The sequence below is a fragment of the Aptenodytes patagonicus genome, chromosome 3, assembly GCF_965638725.1.
Source record: "Aptenodytes patagonicus chromosome 3, bAptPat1.pri.cur, whole genome shotgun sequence".
Lineage (NCBI taxonomy): Eukaryota > Metazoa > Chordata > Aves > Sphenisciformes > Spheniscidae > Aptenodytes > Aptenodytes patagonicus.
This window is the reverse complement of record NC_134951.1, coordinates 96329082-96346441: the sequence shown is the minus strand read 5'-3', so window position 1 is coordinate 96346441 and position 17360 is coordinate 96329082. Positions and strand designations below refer to the sequence as shown.

Sequence of the window (17360 nt, the reverse complement as noted above, 5' to 3'; positions counted from 1 at the left end):
AAGTGATCTGCGCCATCTTTTTTTTCTTATTTTTAAATAAATTTTTTTTTTAAAATTAGTATCTTGTAAAATATTATTGGGTGGCCACCTGGTGGCTGCAGCACTCCCCGCAGCCTTGCCTGGGGCCGGGATGGGGGTGCAGGGCTGCTGGGCTGGGGGAGCGGGGGGCAGGGTGGGGGCGGAGAAGGCCCCGTCCTGCCCCGCAGCTGGGAGCGGCTGGGGTGTGTGCCCGGGGGAGGGCTGGGAGCTCGGCGGCGGCGGCCCTGAGCCCCGGGGCAGGGACAGGGGGAGGCCAGGGGCGAGGCAAGAGGTTCGAGGGCTTCTGCACTGCAAGCGGGTTTTTTCCCCTGCATCAGGCTTGGCTGGAGCTGAGCGGCAACCGCGGGTTTAGCGTGTCCGGGGCCGAGGCGGTGGGGTGGCGTGGGCCGGCGGCGAGGGCCGGCCTGGCTCTCAGGCCCCGGCCCGGAAACCTCTTCTGGTGCTCGGCCTGGAACCGGCGCCTCCTCGGCCCGGTGACTTCCCCTCCCTGACTCGGAATTTTCCGCTCCGGCGAGCGGGGGAAGCGATGCTGGCCCCTTCCCGGGGCAGGGGGCCGCGGGAGGCCGGCAGGGCCGAGCACCGCGGCGGCAGGGCCCGCTACCCGCGCCGGCCCGCTCCCTTCCTCCAGCCGCCGAGCCAGGCGTGGGCCCGGTGGTGCCTCAGCGAAGCCCGGGCCCGGCGCGGGCACGGCGGCCGCCCCTCAGCCGCGGCCCCTCCGGAGCGGCAGGGGGCGCTGTGAGGCGCCGCCGCGCGCCCGCCGGGCGGGGGTTCCGCCGCCGCCGCCGCCGGGAACGGAGCCGAGGGGAGCCGGCCGGGGCCGGCGCCGGGCCGCAGGTGGGTAGTGGGGCCGGGGTGGGCGCGGAGGGCGGGTCGGGCCGCGGGCGGCAGCCGCCCCGCTCGGCAGGGGTGGGCGAGGGCCGCCGCCGCGCTGCCGGCCCGCTCCCTGCGGACGTGGCGGGGGGGCGTCCCCGGGGCCCCGCTCGCCCCGCACCCGGCCGGGCGCTGCCTCTCCCCGTGCCTGGGCCCGCGGGGCCGGTCCCCGGGCAAGAGGCCGCTGGCGCACGGAGCCTCGGGGCAGAGAAGCCTTCGAGCGGGAAGCGGGCTCCCCGCACGCCTTTCCCCCGCTCGGGGACCCCCGGGGCCCGCCAGGCCCTGGCCGCGGCGGGGGGCGCGGAGGGTGCCCCTGCGGCCGGCCGGGGGAGATCCGGGAGCCTGGCTGCCCCTGGTAGCGGCCCCTGGGCGGAGGCAGCGGTTGACCCTGGGGGGACAGTCGCAGGCTGTCCCTGCGACCCGGCTTTGAGCCGGCTGCGGGGCAGGGGCAGGGAGGAGACATAAGATCCCGAGCCGTTAGTGGGTGGCCGTGGACTTATAAGCTCCAGGCTTGCATTTGACCTCAGCCCTTCGAGGTGCTAGCGATGCGCTCGAGAGTAGCAGGGCTGCAGGCAGGAATTTTTTTTCAGACCTCTGGCCCGGGACCCAAATTTTGCATCACAGGCAGAGGGCTGTGGCCCAGCCCGGCTCTGGAGCGGTGCATTTGAGAGCTGCCCCTCCTGTGCCAAGGGGAACAGTAGCTGAGTCTGTCGTCTCAGCTCCCTGGCTGTTCTGCGGGCCCCAGACTAAGGCTCCTTTCATGCCTTGGCGTGCCACCTGCTTGCCCTGCGTGGCCCCCCCCCTTTCTACCTGTAACACTGGCATCCCTGTTCCTTCCAAGCCTCAGCGGGAAGGGCAGGGCCTGCTGCACTGAGTCAGCTCTCGGGGCCTGGGAATTGCTAGCGCAGGCATAGAGAGCGCCATTGTCCCTCCATAGCCTCCTCTTCATGGTCGCGGTGGGAGAGCAGAGCTGGTTCTCCTCCTGTGGCGGCGCTGAGGGGGCCAGCGGGGGTAACAGCAGGCGCAGTCACGCTAAACAGAGCCAGCTGGCTTTCAGTCTCTTGTCAAGTTGAAGGTAGACGTGGCCCATGAGTGTAGCAACCGACCCTGCTGTTTATATCCCACTTCTGCAAAAGCGAATGGCATTTCTGCACCCTATCCCCAGCAAGAGGGCTGCTGCGATCAACCAGGGTTACTTAATACAGGCTGCGTGTGGGCAGTTTCAGCCCCAGGTGCCTGCACTGGGCCCTGTTCTTGCATCCTGCAGCACTCCTACAGCCTGCAATGAGGCCCCTGCAGCAGGAGAGAGGACAGGGGTGGAGGTGTCAAACTGCCTTTTATACAGGGGAGAGTCAGGGGGGGAATAGGAAGCATGCACAGAAACCCACCCCCAGCTGTTTGCACTTCTCCCTGGGCTGGGAATTTCTGGGTCCTTTAAGTCACAGAAGGGAGATTTCAGGGTGAAACACAGCCTTGGCTTAGGTCAGGTTGTTGGACTCCAGGGTCCTGGCCACAGCAACTGAGGATAAGAAAAGCCCCCGAGGCCTTTCCCAAGGGGACAAGAGGTTGGTGGGGAGGGCTTGTTGTTCATGAAATGGCAGGGGACTTTCTTGCCTTTAAAGCTCTAAGTTTGTAAGTCTCCGAGTTTCATGTGAGGGCTACTAGAGGTCACAGCTATATTATGTTGGGGCCAGGTACACCTCGGAGGGCCTAAATTCCTATGACTTAGTTGGTTTTGGGGGTGGGGGGATTGACATCTCTGGCCCTTTCCATCACAGGAGCCCAGAGCTGCTTCTGGTGCATGTTTATGTAGCCAGCCCCGCAGCACCCTCACCTGGCCCCCAAGGCCGTCAGGAGGCTTTTTCTACTGGAGAGACTGAGGCAGGGATGGAGCATGGACCAAGGAAACCTCCTACCCCGATGCAGGCATCCACAGCTTGCTGTGCGAGGGGAGGATGCAGGTGGCCTTGGGTGTAGGAAGTCCTTACCAGCTTGCTCATTCTGTTGCGTACCTGGTGCTCTTGTTCTTTGCATGGCCCCTGAATATCAGAGGTTTGCCTCTGTGAGGGCGGGGACAGTGGAGGGAAGAACTCCTTCAGGGAGTATTAAAGCTGTTTTAAAGCTGGCTAGGTCACCATCTTAGGGCTATAGCTGAAGAGTATCAGCTATACCTTATCGGATAGTCCTGGTAAAATCCCAACCAGCCAGCTGCTAGGAGAGTTCCTTCCCAGCCTTGCTCTCTGGCTGTGTCTTGTCAAGTGGGTGAGCCCTGGTAATTTCCTCTGAGCTGTGGGGAATGCCTTGGCATGCTCCCTTCCAGGGCTGCGTGGGGAGGTGGGGGAGGCTGGCAGCCTGAGCCTTCCCCGGCTCTCCTCCACTCAGGTGGTGCTGCCAGAGGAGGAAGCTCTGAGCCGTTTGCTCTCAGAGGAAGGCTGCTCTGGCCGCAGGCTTGAAACATGAGCTGCTAGGTAGCAGTCGCTTTTTCCATTCAATGACCTGTTTTTTTTTCCCACCCAGGAGCTGCGCTGAAGTTTAACTAAAAAGGGGAGGTGCGAGGTACTCCTTGCATTTGGAGTAAGGGCGTTGTGAAAACCAGATGATTACAACAGTGTTCAAACATTCTCTCTGACCCTGGAAATCCAAGTTTCTAAGTCCACGTGTTCCTAAGCTAGAGCAAACACCCTTAACAGAAGCAAACATAAATGTCTGGCATGTGCCAGAGGGCTTTTCCTACTCCACATGCTGCCATCATCGCTGTCGTGGGATCTGGGTGCTGCCTGCCAGTGGGGAGCAGGCTGGGTGGCGCAGGCATGCGGAGCAGAGCTGGCCGTGTGCTGGCTGCCCACTGCCTGCCTTTGTCTCTCCACAGATTTTGCCTTTCCCTTGTGCTGGCTTCCTTCCCTACCATGGCTACTGGTGAAGAGATCCCCCCTGTCCTGCAGGACTCGTGGGGGGACTTCTGGCTCTTCCGTTTCTTTGTTAATGCTGCTGGCTACGCGAGTATTGTGGTGCCGGGATTTCTTCTCATCCAGTACTTCAAGAGAAGGAATTACCTGGAGACAGGTAAGGGCAGGAGCTTCCCTTCCACATCCTGCCTCCCTGTGAGCTCTCTGCACCCCATTCAGCGCTGACAGGTCATTTCCCTGACCTGCTTTGTCAGACCAGGAGCGAGCTGCTTGCAGAGCTGCATCCCAGAGCTGTCTAGGTGCTACCCTGAAACAAATTTCTCTGAGGCCCCTGCGCCTCAGATGCAGATGCAGAGGCTAATAAGGAGGGAGGCCTCACCTCAAGCTGGTGCGGCTTGTGGTGTCCAGGCTGCAGTTAATTCTGTCTCTATGTTCTCTTACTCCCTTCAGGCCGAGGCATTTGCTTCCCTGTCATCAAATCATGCGTGTTCGGCTCTGAGGTGAAGTCTGTACACCAGGAGGATGGCTCCCTGCCACCCCGAGTGGAGCCCACAGAGTCCTCTACAGCCCGACAGGTCTTCAAGCTGCTCTTCTGCGCTGCTGGTCTACAGGTAGGGGCCCTGTGCATGTGTGTGTGGCCATCCCACTCCGGGAGCAGGAGGTGGGCAGTGGGTTTGTGGCCGTCAGTTCCTTGAAGACCAAGGATGCAGTGCTGTCCTTGATCGGGGCAGGGTTGGAGGCTGGGACACAGCCTCTCAACCAGGATAGTCCCCCAGGGCTGCTGTGTCACTTCTAAGGGCTGCGGAGGTCCATTTAGCTGGTGTCATCTGGGTTGGGACCTCTTGTCTGTCCAATCTCAGTCCTCTGCAGCCATGCTGTGATTCAGCAGATTGTTAGGGCTGCTCTTGTTCTGGCCCTCATGTCAGAGCAGCAGATAGTTTTGTGGCTTCTTATCTCCCAGGCTCTCCTCTGGGTCACCTTCTGGGGCTGATGCGTCCTGCCTTGATGGATTGGATTTGAATACTGGAGAGAAATACTGAATTCAGCTACAGATAAAGAGGATTTTTTAATCTTAGTTTCCCTAAGTCTGAGCTACAGCCTGAGCGTCATTAGGAAGGGCAGCTTTTTGGGTCTATGAGGATTAAAAGTAGAAATGTGGGCATTGTGACAGAAAACCCCACGCATCCCACAGCCAGCAGAAGACACCCACTCTCTGGCCTGTTATCCCAGCCCATTCAGACTTGCTGCGGGTCACCACCAAGTCCTTCTATCTCTCTGTGCCTCAGTTTCTCAGGAGGGTTTGTGTGGTGAGAGGAAGTCTGTGTTACTTCTGTGAGGGGCTTGGTACTGTGGCACCGGGACTGCAGAAGTAGTGGAGGTGACAGCCAGAATAGTCATCATCCCTGGAGGACGATTTCTTCTGCTGGGTTTGAAACTAGAATTGATTTGGCTAGAAGAACTGGGCCTAGGGAGTTGGAAGTGAAAACCAATGCAGAGGCCACTGGGACAACTGCCAGGACCTGCCGCAGGGAGCTGGCACCAAAACCGCAGCTGTGCATCGGTAACGTTCCCTGATCCTGTCCATCTGGTTCAACAGGCAGCTTAAAACAGAACCGCTTGCTGTATGCCAGGGTGTTTGCTTTGCGGGCTTCTCTCCCCTTGAAGAGGCTGTAAATTGAGCAGGTTTTGTTGGGGACAGGATGTTCCTGGTTGTAACCACAGGGGACAGTGGGTTCCCTCAGACGGGTGGAGTCGGGGGTGGCCCCATCTCCCAGTGCCTCAGGGAAGCACTGCCATGCAGAGGATGAGGCAACGCTGGGGCAAGCAAGGATCTCCTGGGGTCTGTTCTTCCCGTGGCTGCTTGCAGCTGCCGTTGCGGGTCCTGACTCTCCCTGTGCTCCTCCTGCTTCGCAGATCTCCTACCTCACGTGGGGCGTCCTCCAGGAGCGTGTGATGACGAGAACGTACGGTGCCACCGAAACGGACCCTGGTGAGAAGTTCAAGGACTCTCAGTTCCTAGTGTTCATGAACCGCATCCTGGCCTTCACAGTGGCTGGTCTGTACTGCGCCCTGACCAAGCAGCCACGCCATGGGGCTCCTATGTACAAATACTCCTTTGCCTCCCTCTCCAACATCCTCAGCAGCTGGTGCCAGTATGAGGCGCTCAAATACATCAGCTTCCCCACCCAAGTGCTGGCCAAGGCCTCCAAAGTGATCCCAGTGATGATGATGGGCAAACTGGTGTCACGCAAGAGTTACGAGTACTGGGAGTACCTGACTGCTGCCCTCATCTCCGTGGGGGTCAGCATGTTCCTGCTCTCCAGTGCTCCCAACAGGCACATGTCCACTGTCACCACTTTCTCAGGCATAGTCCTCCTGGCCGGCTACATAATCTTCGACAGCTTCACCTCCAACTGGCAGGACGCCCTCTTCACCTACAAGATGTCTCCTGTGCAGATGATGTTTGGTGTCAATGTCTTCTCCTGCCTTTTCACGGTAGGCTCGCTCTTGGAGCAGGGTGCCTTGCTGGAGTCATTACGCTTCATGGCCCGCCACTCGGAGTTCACGGCCCACGCCGTGCTGCTCTCGGTGTGCTCCGCCTGCGGCCAGCTCTTCATCTTCTACACCATCAACCAGTTCGGGGCAGCTGTCTTCACCATCATCATGACACTCCGCCAGGCCTTTGCCATCCTCCTCTCCTGCCTCATCTATGGGCACACTGTCACTGTTGTGGGTGGGCTGGGCGTAGCCGTTGTCTTCATGGCCCTCTTCCTCCGTGTCTACGCCCGCAGCCGCATGAAGAAGCGCAGCAAGAAGCTCCCGCCAGGCGAGACCCCTGTACAAAAGGTCTAAGGAGGTGGGGCCATGGCATTTAAGCCATGCCTGCTGTCCTGTCTCCGCTCGGGGGCACTTGCTTGATTTCTCAGAACCCGCTGAGGAGCAGGGTGGGGTACGGATAGGCTGGACAGTGACTCGCTTCTCCACCTGCTTTTCCTGGGGAAGGGGCTGGAACAAGCCCAGGGAATGCTCTGGGCTGCCACAGCTCTAGGGAATGCTCTGGGCTGCCACAGCTCCAAACTTTTCCGTTTGCCTTAATAGGTCAAAGACTTCTAGCCAAGGCACAGGCCTGGGGGCTTACATCCTGGGGGAAAACCAGCGTGGGGCTGCTGGTGCTCCTGCGCCACCTCTGTCTTGTGGCTTCTCTCCAAAGTCACTGATGAGCAAGGGAGCTCTTCCCTGGCACCTTCTTGCCTCTGGCTAATGCTCCTCCATGTCTGTTGCTACTACAGAGGTCAGCAGGAGGAAAGGGCAAGCAAAACACTAGCTCTTTTTGAAACACCTCCATGTGAGGCACGTCCCAGGCTGAGCCTGTCGTAAGGCGGGGGAGCTCTCAGCCCCCCTCCCAGGAGGTGCTCCAGGTAGGACAGGTACAGCTAAAGGAAGGACTCCCAGCCTGTCCTACCCCAGGCCTGGAATCTGCTCTGGGAGGGTGCTCTGCAGTGAAAGCCGGTACCTCCCAGTTTGGTTTTATCAGTTCCTTGCCCCTGCTTCAAGACACACTTCTTCACTCCCTTCAGCCCAGGCTGATTTTTATGCAGAGACTGAGGCTGGCCGGTACGGTTCCCAAGGCTCGCTGCGTTGTTCTAGGTTGCTTTTTGGTTACATCCGCTGCTGTCACAGGTCAAAGGCTGCGCTGCCCAGAAGCCCCAGCGTCGCCTCGGGGTGTCTCAGTGCCACGGTTTCTGGGCTTTGAGGTTGCCATTCAGAGAAGCACAAATAGCCCCTCTTCTTCCTGCCAACTGGAGGCATTGGCCCTGGCTTTCCTCGGGCCTGGCCAGAGCCCCACTGCGCCTGGAGGGCTGAGAGATGGGGCAGAGCCCGCTTGCGGTGCCTTGTTCCTGCTCCCCAGGCAGCAGGGGATGGAGCAAGTGGGCACCTGCTCCCCAGGCAGCAGGGGATGGAGCAGTGGAAGCTGCTCTTCCCCAGGAGCCTGGGTTTTACTGGTTAACCCTCTTCTCCTCAATATAACCTGACTGTCAAGCCAGCAGGTTTTGGTACTTTTGAAAGGCAATTTTTTTTTCTTTTTATTTTATTAAATTAAAATATGCTGCATATAGTGCCCTGGGGGTAAATGTTCATTTTTATTGGGTTTTTTTTCCCATGTACCTGAAAGGAGGGGAGAGAGTTCCCAACCCTTCCTGTGTCCCTAGTCTCTGTGGGACAGCAAAGCTGTCTGTCTTTCCTTTCCAAACACAGATGCCTCTGCCTTCACCCAGGCAGGTATCAGCCAGGGTTGGACCCTGACAGCAGCTGACAAGATCCTTACACATATGACTGGGGAGCATAGCCAGGTTTGGACCTCTGCTTATGCTGGTGGGCAAGTGGAGGAGCTGTTGGCCTGATTCTGGTTTGGCTCCTGGGTTCCCTGCATGGTGCAGCTTGGGCAGCCCCAGCGGGTGCAGCTGCAGCCTGCATAGCTAGATGGAGATGGTGCAGAGACCTGCTAAGCACCTGCCAGACAGGGCCACCAGTGCTATAGCAAGGCCCTGGAGGAGCCCATCCTTTATGGGGTGAGTCTGCACCAACACCAGCTCCATGGACCCCACACCAGAGCCAGGGGAGGCTTGGGGTGTGGGTGGTACATCCCACTAGCACATATGGGAGGCCTGGTGAAAAACCTTGTCTGTAGGCCTAGGCGATCTGGTCATGGCAAGGTCTGGGGTCAGGAGCAGGACCTTGGACTAACAGAGCTAGAGAAAGGGGAGACTCAAGAAAGGCTACAGGAGAGACAAAGGAGGGGACGAGGGACAGGAGCTGCTTTTCACAGTGCTGAGCACAGCCCAGGCTTCGGAGCACTTGGCTCTCCAGCAGAGTTTTAACTGTGCTGCTTTCCTAGCTCTGAGCTCGTGAAAGTGCCTGTGCAGCCTCACAGCCCTTCATCTTTCCCCTACAAATTCCCCCAAGTGTCTGCCCCCACCATCTGCTGACAGACTGAAAATGGATTTTTTTTTTCTTTGGTCAAAAAAAAATAGGTGGTCTGCCAGGTTGGGAATGGGATCCCTTTTCTAATTAAATCTACATTTAAAAGAAAAAATTAGTGAAAAAAAAACCCCAAAACATTCTAAGTTAAAAATAAGAATTGACTTTACTGATTTGTTATTTGGCAAAACCTTCCTATCCAGAGAGAAATCTTACTTTTAAACTTTTTTTTTCCTCTCGTCTTGGGGAAAGAAAACCACCCTGAAGGCATTTGCTAGCTCAGCTCCAGCACTGCCCTAGCAGCCTGCACCCAAACAGCTGCACACTTGCAGCGTAGTGCCCCACAGTGCCCTGGTGTGCAACGAGGGGACTCCTCCAGCAGGCTCTGCCTCCTCTCTCCCTGTTGAGGATGGATACTGGCTAAAGCCCACTCCATTTTGTGCCTGTGGTTGCTGGCAAGCAGCCAGCAAGAGACCATGATGTTGGTGTCACTTTCCCCTGCCAAACCCCAGGGGCCACTGTGGTTGAGGGTGACAAACCCCACTCATGAGATGCAAGCTCAGTGCAAGGGGCAGATGAATCAGAGGTGATGCTGTCATCTGGGACACAGGCAAAAGCCAGGGGGTGGCCAGATACTGCCAAACCCCCCAGGGCTGCAGAAGCCCAGAAAGGACAGGCTGGAGGTAGAGGGAAAGGTGGAGTCTAGAGCACAGAGCAAGGCAGTTTGGCCTAAGAGCTGAAGAGAGGCAGCTCAAGTACGGTCCTGAGCTGTCACTCCACCCCCCGCTCTGCACTGCAAGGGAACAGGCAGATGGCTCCTGCCACAGCTCCCACCCCCAGGGACGCTCAGATCAGATCAGACCAGCCAGCAGCAGTGTAGGCTCAGGTCCTGGCACAGCTTGCCCAGCTGATACGTGCAGATTGGAAAGGTTTCTTCCCAGGCTGCGGGGCATGCAGTGCTCTGGGTGGACAACTACTGCCTGCTGGAGACGACCCCACCGGCACAGCAGGTCATGTGTTTCTCTGACCCACTTCATGGTGGCCAGGCAGGGAAGGGGTAGAGATCAGCTGAAGCAGGGCTCTGAAAACCAGTCAGGGCAGAGGAGAGCCCGATACCCTCAGGCACAGGGGCCAAGATCCTTTCCTCCATATGGTAGACACAAAACACAAGGGACCCCGCCATGTAAACCACATTCTTTGATACTTTAATTCCAGTAGAACAAAACAACAGAAAAATAAACAAAAAATAACCAAGCCAACCGAAATACAATATCCTACCCTGTGGGTTCGGGGGGGCAGCAGCTCAGAGGAAGGGCTCTTCCATCCTGATGGAAGAAGGGCAGTGTTTGATGCCTACTGGGAACATGGGAGACCCCCCCATAGCAGGGGAGAGAGGGGAAGCCTGATGCCTCCTCACCTCCACTCCCCATCAGCTGTTCCTACACAAGCAGAAAGACACAGAACAGACAGGCCTCAGGCTGCCTGAATCACTCACTACTGACAAACGGAATCATGCCCAGGATCCTGCCCCCCGCCAATAAAACAACCAACCAAACAAATCCAAAAAAGAGACACCACCAAGGAGTCAGTAGCAGCTGGTGGGAGCAGACCCCCTCCTAAGCAGACATAAGATGGGGCAGAGGCCTGGCAGGTGAGGGAAGAGGCTTCCTCCTACTTTAGTCTACCTCTTCCATGTGGGATGCATCTTCATCTCCCTCCAGAGGGCGGATTTCATCAGGGAGAGCTGCACTGGGCTCCTCTGCAGTCACCTCGTCTTCATCAATGCCTGGGAGAGGGGAGGAAAGGAATAGGTGAGGCCTCCAAGTGACACCAAGTGATCCCAGAGGAAGGGCCTCTCCCAGAGCAAAGGGTGACTCCTGCCCACAGCCCGAGGGACAGGCCTATTAGCATCCAGTAGTTATGCCAAGCCACAGCACCTCTTCATTTACATTTCTGCCTAAAAAAGCCAGTTTGGAGAAATAAGTTGGGTGCAAGCACAAGCTGTTTTACCAGATAGGTCACATCTCCCGTGGCAGACTTTTGGCATTCACTGTGAAGAATTGAGAAGCCTCAGCTTTTCATCTGAGCAGCCTGGTGGTGGCTCCTGGCCTCATGGAAGACAGGACAGTCCACTCAGAGCCCTGAGCCCTCCTGAAGTACCTTGTTCCACGTTTCCACTTGCCTCTAGCCACCTTACACAGCCAGTTCTGCACACCACACCAGCATGGCTCCCTTACCGGCCTCCTCCCTGCCCCAAGACAGTTACATGCTAGCCTGCCCAGCTAACCTGCTTCAGGACTTGCTCCAGGCCCGAGAAGCTGCATGGACACCTACCAAGCCCCAGTTTGATCATCCTGTAGATGCGGTTGGAGTGCGTCTGGGGATCTTCCAGGGAGAAACCAGAGGACAGCAGAGCAGTTTCAAAGAGTAGCACCACCAGGTCTTTGACAGCTTTGTCATTCTTGTCAGCATCAGCCTTCTGGCGGAGGGTTTCTACAATTGGGTGGTCAGGGTTGATCTCCAGGTGCTTCTTGGCCATCATATAGCCCATGGTAGAGTTGTCCCGCAGTGCCTGAGCCTTCATGATGCGCTCCATGTTGGCTGTCCAACCGTAGGTGCTGGTGACGATGCAGCAGGGAGATGAGACCAACCGGTTTGAGATAGTTACCTGCCAATGTAGCCAAGGGTTAGCTGAGCAAGGTCCCCATAACGCCCTGGACTGGGCCCAGCCACAGCACACATGATACCCCAGGTCTTTGCCCCAGGTTCACCTGGGGACAGCCCAAAGCAAGCAGAGATCCTCCAAGCAGCTCCAGGACTGCTGCATAGACCAGTTTGGACAGCTCAGCCAGCACCTTCAGCACCCACTGCATGTTTCCCGCACTTACCCTCTCCCATCAATGCACGTATTTGGGTCAGTGCCCCTCACCTGCAGCCTGGCTGCTTAGAGCAAGATGGTGCAGTGCATGCTGGGACCTCCAGTCTCCTTTAGCGGCTCCTCTGCAGGAGATGAGGGAGATGAGAGGCATGCATTGAGCTGGGGCCCTTGCCTGCATCACGGAGGGCCCAGCCCTCCTCCCCCTCCAGCCCAGGACACAGCCCTGGGCTGAGCTCTCCACCCATCTCACCTTCTCCACCTTCTTGTCCAGTATCTCCTTCATGAGTTTGCAGAGGGTCTCAAACTTGGCCTTGCTCTCCTCCATCTTCTTTTTCTCCTCCTCATCCTCAGGCAGCTCCAGCCCCTCCTTGGTGACTGATACCAGGGTCTTGCTATCAAACTCCTTGAGCTGCTGCACGCAGTACTCGTCAATGGGCTCCGTCATGTACACCACCTCAAAGCCACGCTTCCGCACACGCTCCACAAAGGCTGAGTTGGCAACCTGCTCCTTACTCTCTCCTGGGTGTAGAAATGAGATGTCACCAAGGTGCAAGAGCTGGTAACAACAGGACAAACAGCACCAGTCACTCAGAACCCCTAGCATAAAACGGACTGCAGCCGGAGCTCTAAGCCTGGTGATCTTTCCCCAGCCCCCAGGGATGGGCTGTGATTCAGCAGGGAGGGCCTGCTGAAGGCAGCAGGACCTACCCGGAAAAATTTGCTTTAAGTTAGGGCTGGCAGGCAGGTAGCCTGCCTCCACTTCACTAGGGCACAGAGGAGCTCTGGCTCACCTGTGATGTAGTAGATACTCTTCTGGGTCTCCTTCATACGGGACACGTACTCTGAAAGTGAAGTCACCTCATCACCCGACTGGGATGTGTGGTAACGCAGCAGTTCCGAAAGGCGCTTTCGGTTGGTTGAGTCCTCATGGATACCCAGCTGGAGACAGAAGAGATGCATGAAGTCTCCGGGATGGGACTTGCATGCACTTGGCCACCCCCGAGGCACAGTCATCTCTGCCCACCCCCTAACCATTTGAGCCCTGGGCCTAGCGCAACCAGAGGGGCCAGCTGCTCACAAAGGCTCTCTGGGGCACTTACGAGACTCCCTCTACCCTAACACCCACACAGAGAAGACATGGCACAGAGACAAGCCTGCTCCTCAGGCAGAGGACCCTGAGGGGCCCCTCCCTCCTCCAGGTGCAGGGTGCCCAGCTCACCTTCAGATTCTTGGAAAAGGCCTCATAAAATTTCTTGTAGTTCTCTTTGTCCTCTGCCAGCTCAGAGAAGAGCTCCAAGCATTTCTTCACAATGTTTTTGCGGATCACCTTGAGGATCTTGCTCTGCTGGAGCATCTCGCGAGAGATGTTCAGAGGCAGGTCCTCCGAGTCCACAACACCCCGGATGAAGTCTGAGTAGGGGAAATGAAAACAGGAGTCAGGTTAGGAGCTCTGAGCTTCATCAGAGGAGGAGAAGTGCTAAGACACACTGACTGCTGTACGCCCAACACCAGCTAGTGCCCCAGCCAACCGCTTTGTACGGGGAGCGGTATCACAGGGGTCCCAGCTCCACACTGGGAGGCTGAGGCAAGGGGCTCTTACTTAGGTACTCAGGGATGAGCTCATCACAGCTGTCCATGATGAAGACACGCCTCACATACAGCTTAATGTTATTCTTCTTCTTCTTGTTCTCAAAGAGGTCAAAAGGGGCACGGCGTGGGATGAAGAGCAGGGCTCTGAATTCCAGCTGCCCTTCCACGGAAAAGTGCTGCGGAGCCAGGAAGAAAAAACAGCTGCCGTGGTGCTACCCTTTCCCCCAAGACCCGCTGTGGGCAGCCTGAACTGCCATTCCTCATCACTGGTGCTGGCAGGAGGGCACAGCAGGGTCTCTAGCATCCAAGCAGCCTGCATTTCCACCTCCTCTATCCCACTGCCCCCTATGTGCCAGGGCTCTCTGGCATCCAGCAGGCCTGGACAGAGGAGTCATGCTTCCCTGAGGCCCAACACCCTCCTATCCTGCTTCTAGGCTGGCACTGCCAACCCCACCACCTGCACAGGAGTTGCAGTGCAGGCTGAGGCACCAGCAGGTGGCCTGGGAGCCCTCAGTCCTGTAACTGAGGCACAACCACGTGGTGGCTCTGGGTATGGGGCTAGAAAGGGGCCCTCTGTCTCTCCCAGGGTGGCCCAGCACCCACCTTGACAGCCAGGTGGTCCTCCCAGTCATTGGTGAGGCTTTTGTAGAACTCGCCATACTCCTCCTGGGTGATGTCATCAGGGTTGCGGGTCCAAATAGGTTTGGTCTTGTTCAGCTCCTCCTGGTCAATATATTTCTCCTTTATTTTCTTGGTTTTTTTCTTCTTGCCTTTGTCTCCCTCCTCCTCCTCCTCATCAGAACCCACATCCTCAATCTTGGGTTTCTCCTCATCTTTGGACACTGGCTCTTCCTCTTCCTTCTCGTCTTTCTCCTCCTCTGCCTCATCATCACTGATCTCTTTCTCACGTTCCTTCTCCAGCTGTGGAGAAAGGGACAAGGAAGAGTCAGGGCCATGAGCTCAGGTTTAGTCCGAAGCAGCCGTTACCAGGAATCCTTTTGCTTCAGATGAAAGAAACGGGTATCCTCCTGATGTAACACAAGGTTCAACAAATGCAACACCTAGAACTAGGGCTTCCCCTGAAACCAGCCCTCAGAGTCCCTCTACAGCTCATGCCACCAAAAGCTGTGTCTGAGAAGATGAGACAAGGGGCAGGAAACCCTCCTCCCTCCATGGCTGGTTTAGCTGTGACCTCCAGCTGCACAGATCAAAGGCCAAAAGCATGGCTGGATACCCCCCACCTCCAATAAGCCCCCAGCCTCAAATCACCTCTGGCCACAGAAGCTGGAAGCACCACTGCTCAATACGCAGCAGCCAGGAGCTATGGAAGGGAACACGAGACCGTAGTCTGCCCTTTTCAGGGCTCTTGCTACCAACACCACCCACCCCTGCCTCCAGCTTTCCAGTAGGTCCCCCCAGTCCTTCCCTTACATACATAGAGTGTGATGGGGTAACCAATGAACTGGGAGTGCTTCTTCACCACCTCTTTGACACGCCGCTCCTCCAAGTACTCTGTCTGGTCCTCCTTCAAATACAGGACCACTTTGGTGCCCCGTCCAATGGGCTCACCTACAGTGCAGGGAGAGAAACATTAGCATTTCAAGGCATAGTGTTAAAGGGCAGAGAGCAAGTAGGACCAGCTCCTCGAGCCTAACTGTTACTTGACACCTCACATTAACAAGCGTGACTGACAAAGCAGCCCAGCTCTAGGGAACACCAAGAAAAGGGATGCTTCTAGCAGAGAAATACGCTTGATTTTGTACAACACGTACCATGGTCAGTCCGGACAGTGAAGGAGCCCCCAGCTGACGACTCCCAAGCATACTGCTCGTCATCATTGTGCTTGGTAATGACAACAACCTTCTCAGCCACTAGATAGGCAGAATAGAAACCCACGCCAAACTGCCCGATCATGGAGATGTCTGCGCCAGCCTGTGAAAGCAGAGAAAGCCTAACGGACCAGTGACGAGAGGAGAGATGTCTGCAACTGATTCACAGCAGCAAAGAACTGGGTCAGCATACAGAGAAAAAGGGACAAGCACCAACAGGCAGCCAGCCCTACCCTCAGCTCCTCCCTGCTGCCGGAGAGGTGAGGAAGCACACTCGGGTAGGCCAGTAGCTCCCACAGCAAAAAAGGCAGCAAGGCTAGGGTTATACCCCAGCGAAAGCCTATGGCCCAGGCCCTAGGGAACCCGTGCAGCCAAAGGCAACCCACCTGCAGGGCTTCCATAAAGGCTTTGGTACCAGATTTGGCAATAGTGCCCAGGTTGTTGATGAGGTCCGCTTTTGTCATCCCAATGCCAGTGTCCACCAGGGTGAGCGTGCGGTCCCGGGGGTTGGGGACTATGTCGATCTTGAGGTCCTTACCGCTGTCTAGCTTAGAGGGATCTGTCAAGCTCTCATAACGGATCTTATCCAGAGCCTAGGGGAGAAGATGATGCTCGCCACAGCCTCCCTACTCAACAGCCGCCTCCCTCCCCCAGCAAAAGCTTCGCGGGCCGCCCAGGCACCGGCCTCTCCCTGGGCACCCCCAGAGGGACATCAGCCTCCCCCGAGCAGAGAAAGAAGGCCGCCCCCGCAGGGGCGAGCAGGGCCCGGACTCACATCGGAGGCGTTGGAGATGAGCTCCCGCAGAAAGATCTCCTTGTTGGAATAGAAAGTGTTGATGATGAGCGACATGAGCTGGGCGATCTCCGCCTGGAAGGCGAAGGTCTCCGCATCCTCCTCCCCGTGCTGCACTTCCTCAGGCATCTGCAAGGCAACCGCAAGCCGATAGCACCAGGGGGCAAGCGGGGGCACCCGGCCCGGCCCGGCCCGGCCCGGCCCGGCGCACGTTCCTTACCGTGTCTGGCGTCAGGGACCGGCGAAAGAGCTACACCCCCCCCAGCCGTCTTTTATAGGCACGGGGGGGGGGGGGGGGGGGGGGGGGGGGTGGCACCGCCCGCCGTCTCCTTCCGCCTTAAAACGGCTCCGGGTCCTGCTGCAGCCTCGCAGCCCCCACCACCCTCACGACCGCACCTCTCCGCCGGCCCTGCCTACCCCACCCGCCCCTGTCTACCCCACCGGACGCGGTACAGGCCAGCCCCGCTGCCGCTGCCCGCCCCGGGCGTGGCGGCAGAACGCCGTGTGGGGCCCCATCGGCGTTGCCGTTTAATCGGCGGCGGCCATGGCGCAGGCGGGCGCGCAAGCCCTCAAGCCCCTTGCCGCTGTCGGGCCCGTTGCCGGCCGGGGCTCCCCGCCGCCCCTCCCCGCCGCGCCCCGAGGGCTGCGGGTCCCCGCGGCCCTCGGGGCGCGGCGGGGAGGGGCGGCGGGGAGCCCCGGAGGGGGACTATTTTCCGCGGGCGGCGGCGGAGGAGCACCGTCGCGAGTGGGAGGTGGTGCTAGGCTCGCTTCCAGAGGTTTCCACGGGGGTCACGGGCGGCGCCCCCGTTGGTGCTTCATCCGTTCCCTTCCGCCGCAGGCTCCGGGCCTGGGCAGGGAACCGGGGATCCGCGCAGTCCCAGGGGGTGCCCGCTGCCCCAGCTCCGCGCCGCGGCGCCCCCCGAGGCCGAGAGCCATGTAGCTCTGCCGTCTCGAGGCTGGGTGTAACCGGAGGCCCTGCGGATGAGGAGGGGACAAGATGGAGGGGACGGGCCCTGGAGACAGGCTGCAGGGATCGTGTCAGGGTCTGAGAGCAAAGCAGGCCCGTTTTCCCCGTTGGAAACCAGTGTTTGGATACGCTGTATTTTTAGTGTCTAAGGGCAATAAGATAAACCTCATGCCTTATCCTTGTTGGAGCTGTGGGCACGCAGGCCTGACCGGCAAAGGAAGCTGGGGTGGGATGAGGGGACCCCGACCCCACAGCTTTTGGCTGTTGGTGCCTGGGGGTGCCGAGGAGGTGATGGCTGTGAATGATGTGGGGCAGAGGGGTGGTGTGTGGGGTGGAGGCCCACTGGCAGGGTGGTGTAGTTCCCCCCCAGGAGCAGGAGGTGGCACTCCGGCTGTTCCCAGGCACAAGGAAAACTCCCAGGTGCATGTGCTGCAGGTCACTGCACCCCAAAATGTGCAGGTGCATCCCCTCATCAGAGGTGCCAGTGGTCCCTTGGCATACCCCGAGG

At 58.1% G+C, this 17360-nt stretch overlaps 2 protein-coding genes across 3 annotated transcripts; one reads left to right on the top strand and one right to left on the bottom strand.

Annotated features, from left to right (window-relative positions):
- The first annotated feature begins 826 nt into the window (after positions 1-826).
- On the top strand, positions 827-7933 carry SLC35B2 (solute carrier family 35 member B2). Its single transcript, XM_076334359.1, has 4 exons — positions 827-873; positions 3779-3972; positions 4266-4426; positions 5730-7933. The coding sequence occupies exons 2-4, from the start codon at positions 3816-3818 to the stop codon at positions 6666-6668; spliced, it is 1257 nt and encodes a 418-aa protein (XP_076190474.1). The 5' UTR covers positions 827-873; positions 3779-3815; the 3' UTR covers positions 6669-7933.
- A 2046-nt stretch (positions 7934-9979) lies between these two features.
- On the bottom strand, positions 9980-16147 carry HSP90AB1 (heat shock protein 90 alpha family class B member 1). Of its 2 annotated transcripts, none has more exons than XM_076334358.1 (12): positions 16106-16147; positions 15868-16014; positions 15479-15685; positions 15036-15195; positions 14699-14832; positions 13867-14184; positions 13274-13439; positions 12893-13083; positions 12465-12612; positions 11924-12192; positions 11130-11463; positions 9980-10581 (listed from the first exon to the last, which is right to left on the bottom strand). In XM_076334358.1, the coding sequence occupies exons 2-12, from the start codon at positions 16012-16014 to the stop codon at positions 10472-10474; spliced, it is 2184 nt and encodes a 727-aa protein (XP_076190473.1). In that variant the 5' UTR covers positions 16106-16147; the 3' UTR covers positions 9980-10471. The 2 variants fall into 2 exon arrangements, 1 of the variants encoding a protein (XP_076190473.1); XR_012994989.1 differs by lacking the exon at positions 9980-10581 and adding an exon at positions 11725-11795 and having other exon boundaries at positions 11381-11463.
- Between the last annotated feature and the right edge of the window lie 1213 nt (positions 16148-17360).

Coding starts and splice junctions, on each gene's coding strand:
- HSP90AB1 (XM_076334358.1), bottom strand. CDS start 16,014: ATGCCTGAGGAAGTGCAGCACGGGGAGGAGGATGCGGAGACCTTCGCC. Junction 15,686..15,867: donor TCATCTCCAACGCCTCCGAT/GTGAGTCCGGGC, acceptor CTTCTCCCCTAG/GCTCTGGATAAGATCCGTTA. Junction 11,464..11,923: donor TGGACAAGAAGGTGGAGAAG/GTGAGATGGGTG, acceptor CTACATTGGCAG/GTAACTATCTCAAACCGGTT.
- SLC35B2 (XM_076334359.1), top strand. CDS start 3,816: ATGGCTACTGGTGAAGAGATCCCCCCTGTCCTGCAGGACTCGTGGGGG. Junction 3,973..4,265: donor AAGGAATTACCTGGAGACAG/GTAAGGGCAGGA, acceptor TACTCCCTTCAG/GCCGAGGCATTTGCTTCCCT. Junction 4,427..5,729: donor TCTGCGCTGCTGGTCTACAG/GTAGGGGCCCTG, acceptor CCTGCTTCGCAG/ATCTCCTACCTCACGTGGGG.